The sequence below is a fragment of the Mustelus asterias genome, chromosome 9 (genome assembly GCF_964213995.1).
Source record: "Mustelus asterias chromosome 9, sMusAst1.hap1.1, whole genome shotgun sequence".
In the NCBI taxonomy this organism is placed as follows: Eukaryota; Metazoa; Chordata; class Chondrichthyes; order Carcharhiniformes; family Triakidae; genus Mustelus; species Mustelus asterias.
In genome coordinates this window covers 112,282,183-112,295,306 of record NC_135809.1, presented here as the reverse complement: position 1 = coordinate 112,295,306, position 13,124 = coordinate 112,282,183, and the positions used below count along the sequence as shown (strand labels likewise).

Genomic DNA, 13,124 nt, shown 5'->3' with positions numbered 1-13,124 from the left:
ATTGGGCCAGTGGGCTGACAAATGGCATTTGGAGTTTAATTTAGATAAATGCGAGGTGATGCATTTTGGTAGATTGAACCAGGGCAGGACTTACTCAGTTTATGGTAGGGCGTAGGGGAGAACAAAGAGATCTAGGAGTACAGGTTCATAGCTCCTTGAAAGTGGAGTCACAGGTGGGCAGGGTGGTGAAGGCATTCAGCATGCTTGGTTTCATTGGTCAGAACATTGAATACAGGAGTTGGGATGTCTTGTTGAAGTTGTACAAGACATTGGTAAGGCCACACTTGGAATACTGTGTACAGTTCTGGTCACCCTATTATAGAAAGGATATTATTAAACTAGAAAGAGTGCAGAAGAGATTTACTAGGATGCTACCGGGACTTGATGGTTTGAGTTATAAGGAGAGGCTGGATAGACTGGGACCTTTTTCCTCTGGAGTGTAGAAGGCTGAGGGGTGATCTTATAAAATAATGAGGGGCATAGATAAGGTAGATAGTCAATATCTTTTCCCATAGGTAGAGAGCATAGGTTTAAGGGGAGAGGAGAGAGATACAAAAGTGTCCAGAGGGGTAATTTTTTCACACAGAGGGTGGTGTGTGTCTGGAACAAGCTGCCAGAGGTAGTAGTAGAGGCGGGTACAATTTTGTCTTTTAAAAAGCGTTTAGGCAGTTTCATGGTAAGATGGTTATAGAGGGATATGGGCCAAATGCGGGCAATTGGGATTAGCTTAGGAATTTTTTAAAAAAGGGCGGCATGGACAAGTTGGGCCGAAGGGCCTGTTTCCATGCTGTAAACCTCTATGACTACTAAGTAGTACACGAGAAGATTCAATACTGTATACTGAATTAAAACAGTTAAGTTTTTTTAAAACAACAATTTTATCCCCTACAAAAAAATGTCCCTTTAATTTTTTTCATTAGTTTGTGGCACTTTAGACTTGTATCAGATTGTGTCAAATACCGCACTCAATCACTGATTAGTCAGCAAAAATGTCAGCTTATACATCAAAATGGAAACACTTTTGGCAAAGCTTTTCTCCTCTGGTCCAGTGAGATATGGTAAGAGTTTTAACAACACCAGGTTAAAGTCCTCTGGTTCAGCGAGATATGGCATGCTTCGTGGATCTCCAAGACTGATCCTTCCTACTGACAAGAAAACAGTAAATCGGGAAGATTACACTTGTTACTATGCTTTTTAAAAAAAAACTAACATTTAATTTTAAATAAATGTTGACCACGCCTTCAAATTACATTTATATAGTGAACCATTCCAAGGCACTTCACAAGAGCATCATCAGGAATCATTTGACATATGAGCTATTAGGACAGGTAATTAAAAGCTTGGTCATAGAGATAGGTTTTAAGAAACACCTGAGAGGGGAGAAAGGTTTAAGGCAGAATTTGGGGCCTAGGCAGCTGCAAACAATGGAATAATGAAAATTGGAGATGTCAGTTTTTGCCAACATGTAACATTTCCAGAACATGGAATCAAATATTATGCTGATACAGAATTTTATATCTTAATATAGAATATCAACCCTGGAAGCAATGATGTTAACAACCGTCAGTTCTACCACATGACAACCACCTGGCATCAATCCAACAACTTAATTTCCCATAGCTTGTAAGTATTTAACATTGCCACTTTGCCAGCTCTGAGGGGGAAAAAAAACATTTACAGTAAATCTCCACAACAGTGGAAGCAGAAATCATGTATCAAGTTTTGACATGTCAGAAAACAGAAAAAACGTTGAAATGACCATACACGCAGCAAGCGTCAATGTCACATTGCCAATCCCACCCTTAGCATACACTTGCAATCAGGGTAAATACAGCACCAAGCAAATGTGGCACATTTCACTGGACCTTTTCCCATGAAAAGAGGCATGAAATTGGTAAACTCAAAAAAGTAACTTGCATTTACATAGTGCCTTTCACATCTACAGGCAATCCTGAAGGGCAGCACAGCCAATTAAGTGCAATCATTGTTGCTATTTCTGCACACGGCACTTTCTTACAAACAGCAATGTGATATGATCAGCTGACATGTTTATTGTGGTTTTGGATGACAGACAAATGCTAGCTAGGATACTGAGAAGACTCCCAATTTTCTTCAACACCAAAGGATCTTCTACATCCATATGAATTGTCAGACTGGGCATCTGGAAGCTAGTGCCTCCAACAGTACAGAGCTCTCTCAGGGCTAACTGTAACAAGTCTCACAACACCAGTACTATCTGTAACATCACCGTAGATGTTGTCCTCAAATTCTGGAGATGAGCTTAAACCCAAAACCTTAATACAGCCAAGTGTGCTAATTACTGTACCAATACACTTATACAAAATCATGGATCTGACTTTTTTTAATAGACTTTTTTCATGGGGGAAAGCAGGAAGTGAAATAATGAGGAAAATAATATTTACTGAGCACATAGCAAAGACAACTTTAGATCAAAGTTTATTTCATAAGAACATACTCTGCCAAGAAATAAGATCATAGCTAATTTGATTGTGGCCTTAACTCTATTTTCCTGTCTCTCGTCCCTAACATCTGACTCTTGATGATCAAGAAACTGCCTAACTCAGCCTTACATATATTCAATGATCCAGTCTCCAATGCTCTCTCAGGCAGTAAATTCCAAAGATTAATAATGTTCAGAGAGAAGAAACTCCTCAGTTTCCTCTTAAATGGGAGACCCATCCTTTCCCCCCCCCCCCCCCCCCCCCCAGACAACCCACTCATCCAAGGAATCAAATATTTTGTTACTAAAATCATGCTTAAATTCTAACTACATTCTGAAAGGGGGTGCGGAAGAACTGTACATTGGAAGCGATTTATAGAACATGGAAAGGGATATTATGTAACATTGTGAATTTGGAAAAAAAATTGCCATACTGCAGGTTTGTTGACTCCACAAGAACACAGCTACTTTGTCACTAGAGGCTAAATTGTGACGCAACAAATAACTTGCTGTTGGCAGTGTTCAGATGCAATAAGCAAGCTGAGATAGAGAAGATGTTTTAATCTGCTGGTGAAACCAGAATTAAGGATCATGAAATATCAGTAACTAACAAATCCAAAAGGAAATTCAACAGAATCACCCAGAGAGTGATGAGAATGTGAAACTCACTATCTTCACTACCACATGGTGTAGTTGAGGTGAATAGCATTGATGCATTTAAGGAAAAGCTACATAAACACGAGGGCAAAAATACTGGAACAGACTGATAGGGCAAGGTGCAGAGAAGTGGGAAAAGACTCATGTGGGACATAAACACCAGCACAAATCTGCAAGAAACTTGCATGAGCATGGATCTGATAAGCACATTCTCTGGCAATGCCAAGCTGCATAGGAATATTATTTCCATTTCCAAATCTCCCATAATTTAAAAATTCTCCATTGTCTCATTGAGAAAAATGACCCAGGATCGTCAATCTTTCTTCATATGTTGTGGGTCACACAGGAAGTCCTTCTCTATGTACCAATAACTATAACCGTATAAAATTAGGGAAGCCAAAACTGCATGGCATACAACAGTGTTGTGCATGAAAGATGCCAATTTGACACACCTTAGCGCATGGGATTTTATTTTTTTATGTTGATTTGTCAATATCTAATTCCTGTTTTTTGATTTGATTTAATGTCACATGTATTGGCATATAGTGAAAAGTATTGTTTCTTGTGCGCTACACAAAGCATGCCATTTATAAAGGAGGAAAGGAGAGGGTGCATAATCTAGTGTTACAGTCATAGTTAAGGCATAGAGAAAGATCAACTTAATATAATTGTACAGATTCATATACTCAGCCATTTCTTTTCTATGTGTAAACATCCAGGTTTACAGTTTATGGATGGTCCTGGGAATGCACTGTGCACAAAAAGTACCTTTACCATTAAATGGCAATCCATTTGCATCTTCACATATTTACTGCAAAAGCAGCTTTTAACACTGATAATATCAGAAATTCTCCACAGAATCATCACACTATTAACTTCTCATTTTATTGCTGCAAAATATCACCCAATGTTTTAGAAAGAGGTATTTTTCCTAGCGCTATCAATTTCCTTCTGATATCTTCCCAACATCAGTTTTCCACCTGGTGTACACCATACTATCAGTTGTATTTTCTGGTAAAATGCACATTGACACAAATGTAAAATTTTCATTGTTCTGTAAGACCTTTTTTTATTTGCTATCACATTCACCATGTGTTGGCTACTGTTAGCTAATGAACAGAATGAGTTACATTAGTTGTTAAATATAGAGGCTCCAGCACATTTTCTTGCTACTGTAACACTTGCCAACAGAACTTTACATAATGTTACTCTATCCTCACAGGTTGTCTGTAACAAACTGTCTATTCCCAATGGATTAACATGCCAAAGTGCCCAACAGGCCGATGGGATGAGTCTAGTGCATGGGTGAAGAGAGTTGACACGCTTTTTACCTTTGTATGCTAGTTTTCTTCTCATTTCCAGCCCATACCATTGACTTGAGAAAAAGCAAGTCAAATTATGTAGTCTCTCCTGGTCAGTGCACAGCCTCTCCACCGGCAAGTCCTCAGCTCTGCCTCCTTGTGGCAATCATGTGGAAATGCTGGCGTTGGACTGGGGTAAACACAGTAAGGAGTCTAACAACACCAGGTTAAAGTCCAACAGGTTTATTTGGTAGCAAACGCCACTAGCTTTCGGAGCGCTGCTCCTTCGTCATCTGACGAAGGAGCAGCACTCCGAAAGCTAGTGGCGTTTGCTACCAAATAAACCTGTTGGACTTTAACCTGGTGTTGTTAGACTCCTCCTTGTGGCAACACATGGAAATTGGTCCCACACAACCCTCAGGTTAAAGCTTCACAGGGAATCAAGATAAAATTAGATAAGCCAAAACTGCATGGCATACAACATTGTTGTGCATGAAAGATGCCAATTTCACACACCTTAGCGCGCAAGAATAAATACTTATCACTGTATGCCAATACATGTGACAATAATAAATGAAATGAAATCAAAAAGCCTCCAGACTTGCAGTGTGCTTGGCTCACTAACACTGACATGCTCTGGCACTCAAACCAAACTCCCAGCTACGTAGCCCCACTGCCTAGTGGATATCTCAGGAGAGTTGAAGGCTAAGGGAGTTAAACCCAATAAAAAAAAATTTGGCATGGAGCCCAAAGACGGACAGATATCTAAACATGTCAACCTTCCAGTAACTCCTACAACCAAGCCAGTGCCAAACATAGTTCTTTGCATTCCTTGGACTCAACTGGGAGGTCAAGAGCGTGACTCTGGCGTTTGGGCAGGACAGGGTCTCTATAAATTGCACCCCATAGAGAACGTTGCAGTTTTGCTGCAGAGCATTAACAGGGGAGGCAGCAGTTACGAGTGATAAGCCCAATTCAACTGGCCTAGAGATCAGGTACTACAGGCCATCACTGATGGTGGGCTATTGTGTCCTACTGGTCAGTCAAGTTGGTCAGACCCACCACAGTCCATCTGCATCAATGGGTGCTTGGAGCCTAGAGTCTCTGCTCAACAAGTGGACCAAATCCATTGGACTGGACTAAAAAATGTCAACTCGGCAAGCTGTAACATAAGCACCACGTGCACAGGACTGACAGATGATTTGCAGTTGGCCAATAACACGAGCAAGACAGTTGTGATCAACAGGGAATTTAATAGGCTGTACATCGACATAGCTGCCCTTCTAAAGGCCAGAACTGAAAGTAAAACATGACACATTCATGACAGGAACGTATTCACTCCATCAATGTCTTAACTCAAACAAGATTTGTGACCTCATAACTATCCATGTCCTTACACTACAGAAGTGAAGATCAATACTACAAGGAGCCTGACACTGCTTTTAGTAGAATCCCCAAGTCAGAAGACCTTTACCTCCTGGACGATTTCAATGCTAGCTGGGGACAGACCATGAAGCATGGCCCTCTTGCCTCGGACATCGTGGCCTGAGAAAAGATAAATGAGAACGAACAGAGACTACTTGAGGTGTGTGTAACTAACATATTCTTTCTGAACAAACCATGCCAGAAGGTATACTGGAAACATACTACAAACCCAGATTAAAAACATTTCTCCAACTCGATTGAACAGATTCTGTCCAGCATTCTCACACAATGCAAAAACAAAATAGAACATATTCCCAAACAGCTATTATAAAAACTCATTCTTAAAATATTGGAAGAACAGAAAAATGCTAATTGGTTTGAGGCTAACATCACCGTGATGGAACCTATCACTGAATCCAGCGATTCACTCTCATCAATAATGAAAGATCCAAGTGTGAAAACTCAGAATGCACAAAAAGCCACCCGAGGTAAAGTCCAACAGGGTCCATCAACAAATACCAGTCACAACTCTGACAGAGTATCCAGGTCTCCTTTAACATGGGGAATGTTAACAGCATGCATGAAGGGATCAAAAAGGCAACGGACTTCATTGAAAACAAAGGTATAAAATAGTTCTGTTGAAAAGTAAGGCATGAAGGTCATCATTGGGAGAATGGATGGAACACTACTTTTGAGTTGTACACTAGGAAGTAAACTGTCACTGAGGAAGGTCTGGACACCTTGTCTGCAATGATGGAGCTAAATATCAAACCCACATTTGAGGAGCTTAACAAAATTATTGACTCGCTTACAGGCAAAGCTCCTGTCGCGATTCTACATGGACTGAACTCCGATCAGCAAGCATGGGAAACCAGCATCTGCACTTCTCTGCTGGAGAAAAGGTGCAACATCTCAGGACATTCATGATGCAAAGATTGTAACCCTAAGAGTGACTGCAACAACTATCGAGACATCTCCCTGTTGAGCATCATGGGAAAGTAATTTCCCATAGATAAATGTAAAATACTGCAGATGTTGGAATCTGAAACAAAAACAGAAAAATGCTGGAAAATCTCAGCTGGTCTGACAGCATTTGTGGAGAGGGAGATTAGAGCCAACATTTCAAGTCTAGATGACCGTTCGTCAAAGCGAAATTTCCCATGTTACCCTTGTCTCAATACATTTGACTCAATACATTTATCCCGAATCCCAGTGTGGTTTCAGAACTGAAAGACCGACAAGTGACATGATCTTCTCAGTCTCGCAGCTGCAAAAGAATTGCCATGAACAAAGCATTGCCTTCATCAATTTCACCAAGGCATTTGACCATTAGAGCTGAAACTGTCTATTTAATTGGCTGCCTGCCAAAACTGCTCAATGTGACCACCTCATTCCATGACAATACGATGAGTAAAGTCAGCTACGACAGGGCAACATCGAAACTCTGAGATCTGCAGTGGGGTCAAACTGGATTGTGTTTCAGCACCTATACACTTTGACATATTCTTCACTTTGTTGTGGTCATATTGCATTCAGGTCATCTAGAGAGGGTCCTACTTGTACAGTAAAACTGATGGAAAGCTGTTCAGCCTTGCTCACCTGACATCTAAGGCAAAGATATGCCAAGTCCAGAGAGTTGTTCCATATCGACAATGCCAAACTGACATTCCATTCTGAGGAACACATGCAACAACAAATGGAAACATACTCACACCTATAATGAGTTTAGTTTGATTATCAGCATCAAGACAAGACGACAAATGTCAACTTGTTGCCATATCGTCATCTATCAGCATTGACCGTGTGACGCTGGGGGCTGTTGATAGATTCAAATATCTAAGCTCCGCAATCACCAGCAATCTGTCACTTGATGCTGAAATCAATACACCCATCACAAAAGCTACCACTGTTATGTCCAAGCTGAGTGAGAGAGAGTGGAACAAAAGCAATGAGAAAACATCAAACTGCAAGTCTACCAAGCCTGTACTCTCAGCACACTCCTCCATAGCGGTGAGACCTGAATAACATTTGCAAGACTGGAGAAAAGGCTGAACATTTTCCACCTTCGCAGTCTCAAATGCGTTCTCAGCATCTCTTGTTAGGACAAGGTCACCAACTCAGAAGACTTGGTGTGCGCTAATTCCATCAATGCACACACAATGCTAAGCCAATGATACCTTGTGATGGCTCAACTACATTCATTGGATGGGTAATAGACCTTTCTGTATGATGTTTTGGCCACTGGGTCAAAAGCTACTGGGCGCCCATACCTCCACTACAAGGACACATGCAAATAAGGTTTGAAGATGGCAGATCAGAGAATCCCGACACTACAGGAGGCCATTTGGCCCATCGAGTCTGCACCGACAACAATCCAACCCTATCCCTGTAAACCCATAATTATGCCGCTAATCCTACCGAAGCTAGAGTTAATTTAGTATGGCCAATCAACCTAACCCGCACATCTTTGGACTGTGGGAGGAAACTGGAGCACCCGGAGGAAAACCATGCAGGCACGGGGAGAATGTGCAAACCCCACACAGACAGTGATCCAAGCTGGGAATCGAACCTGGGTCCCTGGCACTGTGAGGCAGCATTGTTAACCACTGTGCCATATTGACACTGACAACTAGGAGACAGTTGCTGATGGCCATAGCCTCTGATGGCTGACTGCTTGTAAGGACATTGGAAGAGGAACCAAAACCTCAGCTGGCCAAGAGGGCCTTGCAAAAACAGAGGCTAGTGAATCATGTACCTTCACAGTCCACTATCACCTTCTGCAGCAAATACAGCAGAGGCTGCCATGCCAGAGTAGAACTCCTGAGTCACACCTGACGATATTTAACAGAGTTGATCACTACGGCATAAACCTATGTCTTACAAGGTGGAGGGGCTGCTACCACAAACACATCACAACAGGCTTGCAGCCAGCTATCATTTTTAATATTGAGTTCACGAAATAAAACAAAGCAACACCTGGAAAAATGCAAGTACTTATCATATGGTCTCGAATTAATTATTCACTGTTTAAAATTAATTTTCAAAAACACTACCAGCTTTCCAGCAATAAGCAATACTTGGTTGAATTACAATTAAAAACATTTTACTTTTAAACAGAATTGGTTTGTTTATTAAATTGACCCTACAATTACTTTAAGGGCTTCTAACCTATTAACCAGCTCATTCAATCAATGCTAAACATTGCAGATGTTTGTAGCACATTAACCAAATATAGAGAGATATAATACAAGAATACAAAAGAATCAGCCATTACTCAAGTTTCCAACCTCTAGCTCAGAATGAAGCTGAGGCAGCCATGAGTAGTATAAAGCTGGGATAAAGTTTACATGACTATTATGTTAATAAATTTAAGGGAAAACTAGATAAGTACACAAAAGAAAAACAACTAGGGAAACAGAACGAGGAACATCCAGATTAAACAATTCTACGTAGTTTGTATGGCCTAAAGAGGAAATTATAATCTAAACTATTTGAGACAGGAATGTTAAACAATTGATAGATTGATCCTAAAATCCAAATACCACAGCTTAGCAACATTAATGCAATATCTTTTTATTCAGCATGATAACATAAAATGCCACGTATTAATTGAAATGAAGGCATGTTAATCTCACTGAGCACTACTTTTGCCCAAATATTGAATCCAAAGAGGAATTGCAGAGCACAAAACTTCCATTTACATCCACCCAATTAATTTGCTCATGAATGACAAAGGTATAGAAGTTTAATTCACACAAAGAATGGGGTTGAAATTAGAAATGTTTATGCACCCCAAAATTGAACAAGCTCACAATGTAACCTGGGAATTTTAGCTAGGGACATAAAAATTTAAATAGTTTATCCTTACACTAGCCTCAAACAGCAACATTTTTAGTTGTCAAAATTCATTTGGAACGCATGCAATTCTTTTGAGCTTAATAAACTGTAGTTTCAGTTTAAGAGCAGACTATTACAGCACTGTGAGCATAAAATAATCTCTCCATAAATGCCTTTTTTGATCAGTAAAGTGATAGCAGGGAAACAAATATACAAGTGTCCCCAAAGGAAGCACAACTAATAAAACAAATAAAGATAATATCAAACTTAAACAAAAAGGAAACACAAAAATTAAATCATAAATAACATGTGTGTTGCGCAGAGACTCTAATTCCCACGGTTCCCACAAGGAGACTGACCTGCTGGCTCCTTCCAGTATTGATTCTATTTCAAATTTATACCAGTTGCAGCATTTTACTTGTTAACCACAACCCTCAGATAGATTTGCGGGGGAGGGGGGGGGGGGGGATGCATCTAATATTTTCAGAGAAGTGCTTGATATTGGAAATGGCGAACAGCAGCTTTCCCTGAGGAACCATAACTTTGAACTGCGTTTGATTTGGCAGCAGTTGTCTGGGGAAGCGGAAAGAGCAGGCCCAATGGCTTCTCTCTGCAATGCATGACTCTGTGTTAGTTATGAATAGTTCAAGCAGGCTGCAGCTGTATGCCCCTATCTCACATAGCCCAATTCCCTGACAGGCTACGGCACATAAAGTAACAGCTCGTATCCATTATTCCTGGTGTTGCGGAGGGAAGAGAAACTACTGGGTGGGAATTATAAATTGATGCACCACTGGGTTGTAACACAGATTGGGAGACAGAGGTTTCAATTTGAGTGTCCCTCCTAAGTCTTCTCAATTTCAGTAAAAATTGGTAATATGCATCAACAGAACAGAGAAGATCAATAAATGAAAATGGAGTCAATGTGGCAGCAGCTGGTGACAAAGATTTCCTGGCACATGTTGGTTCTGTAATGAATCAGCAAGGAGCTGCAAGAAAATCAAAAGGAATTGTTTTCCTTGATGTGAAATCTTGTACAAATGAGAAAAATATTTCTCTGACTGAAACAAAGTGGAAACAAAATCTGTATTTTAAAATTACTATTTAATTCTTTTAAGTTAAAGCAGCACAGTTTTGTGTACTGTACACTCATGGTGGAACGAATGAATTATGCATGGATACTGTGCAAAGGACAAGGCTCTTGATGAACGCGAAACATCAAAAGCACCCGATTACTCCGAACACCACCAAGCAAACGCTGTACTTGCATTCATTCGTACAGTGTCAATATGGCAAGAAATAAACACACTGGAATTTTTAGTCAACAGCACTTTGCACTGTACTGAGGGGCAAAATCCTGGAGCATTAGCAATAATTCAACAAATAATACACACATCAAAAGCACACGTGGAAGACTCTCATCAACACCGACAACATGACAAACTGATGGGAACAAACAAGACACACTGCAGCTTTATTCGAGCAAATGCATCCGAGGCTGTTAACAGACTGAAACATTATCTGACACAAGGGCTCCGCCACATGACACGAGCACCTGTGCTCCCCGGCACCCCAGAAAAAAAGTGCAAAGTTAGAGACCTACCAACCACACGGCTCGTTGCAATCAATCAACTTCATACTCAGGGCTCTTTGGCTATTTTTAAAATATATATCTATATATATGATGTATGTATAGAGAGACAGTCAGAGAATGGGACTCCGCTTTGTAAGTGTTTACTTCAGTGCAATGATCGTCCACCTATCTAGAGGAGTAGAACAGCCTCTGGCTACCACTCACCCCAACACCAAGGGAGAGCAATGTAACCATTCTACCCAGGAGGAGTAGAACAGTCACCATCCTGCAATGCCACAACATCCGGAAGTAACAGTTCCCCCACTCTCATGGAGAACAAAGCAGCCCCCATCACTGCCAAAACCCAGGAGCAGCAGCATAGCCCTCCTCAACATCCTACAGGTCATCGCAGCAACCCCTTAATTTCAGGAGAGTCGCATAGGCCCAGACCCTCATCTGGGGCGAACAGTAGATTCCCCCCCAACCCTGACCAGATCAGTACAGGGGAGCTATTTGGCCCCATGTCCTCAATGGGATCTCCAAGAAGATCGCGCATATCGACACAGACAGCATCTCCACATCAATGGGAGTAGCAGGGCCCCCATCTATATGCCAGATGAGCAATGTAGACACCCCCCCCCCAAATAAACAGGTGGAAACAGTGGCTCCACATAGGTATGGAGCCGAATAGAGTCCCTCTACATGGTGGGGGTTGTCAGTAGAGCAGCACAACCCACCACCCACATCTGGAGGATGGGAACGTAAGGCCCTGCACCCAAGGAAAGAGTCAGCATAGACCAACCCCTCAAATGTAGGAGCAGCATCAGAGACCCCTCAAAAATGCAGGGGGAACAACAATGACCCCCCCCCTCCCCAATATTTAGGGGAGCAGTGCAGATCTTCTCTCCCCCCCCCCTAAACTCTAGAGGAAACAGGTTAGACACCCAATCCCAAAATCCAGGGGGGGAGCAGCATAGCCCCCCCCCGCCCTTAAATCAAGGGGCAACAATGTAGTCCCCTCCCCCTCCCCTAAATCTAGTGAGAGTAACACAGGCCCATCGAAATCGGGAGGCGGAGCAGATTGCACCCCTTACTAACACCCCTAAGTTGGTGTTTTAGGGGAGGGCAATAGTGGGTTTAGAATCCTTCCACTCGCCCACGAAACAAGACGACAGCATTCATATAGCGCCTTTAAGACAAGTAAAAAGTCCCTCCCCCCCCCCCCCAGCTGTCAGAGGCCTCACTCACCTCTGTGGGTAGCAGTTGGTTCTCCTCACTGGGCACCATCTCTCGGTGGGGCGAAGGGGAGGGGGGGGGGAGGGGTGATGAGGGGGGTAAAGAGGTGCGGGGGGGGGGAACCAAGCCGGGCCTCTCAGGGTGGGCACAACATTGCGGGACTCGGACTGGCAGCTCCGGTGGGGAATTTAAACAAAAAAAGAGGCCGAAAATATAAGAAGACAAGTGAGAATGCACCGGGTGCCCCCCCCTTGGTGCACAGTGAGAGGCAGCACGGCCCTCACTCACTCACTCTCTCCCAGCCGGTCCGGGCTCCCGGGCAACAACCAAAATGGCGGACAGGGGCCCAACGCGCTGCGTTAGCCGCATGACGTCAGCACGCTACTGACACCACGCCCACTTACGCGAGCCCGCCCACTCCGCAGGCCTGGACCTGCGCATGCTCGTAGGTCCTCCAGTGCTGGGTGAGCAGAAACGTCCCACCGTTGGGGGTACACTCAAGCTGCTGGTGTTTTAAAGTTTATTCATTAGTGTCACGAGTAGGCTTACATTAACACTGCAATGAAGTTACTGTGGAAATGCTGCCTTAACTCCCTGCCACTAACTACATATCCCCTAGCCCAGTGGTTCCCAA

The 13,124-nt window shown here is 42.4% G+C and overlaps 1 protein-coding gene across 4 annotated transcripts in view; it reads right to left on the bottom strand.

The window, feature by feature from the left end:
• The window catches only part of usp47 (ubiquitin specific peptidase 47), a 155,909-nt gene extending 143,095 nt beyond the window's left edge, over positions 1-12,814 (bottom strand). The window contains exon 1 of one of the 4 annotated variants that reach the window (XM_078220870.1): positions 12,503-12,814. In XM_078220870.1, the coding sequence (XP_078076996.1) occupies positions 12,503-12,541 (39 nt within the window). In that variant the 5' untranslated portion in view covers positions 12,542-12,814. The remainder of the gene's footprint in view (positions 1-12,502) is intronic. The other 3 variants (XM_078220874.1, XM_078220869.1, XM_078220872.1) reach the window with 3 other exon arrangements.
• Positions 12,815-13,124: the final 310 nt, after the last annotated feature.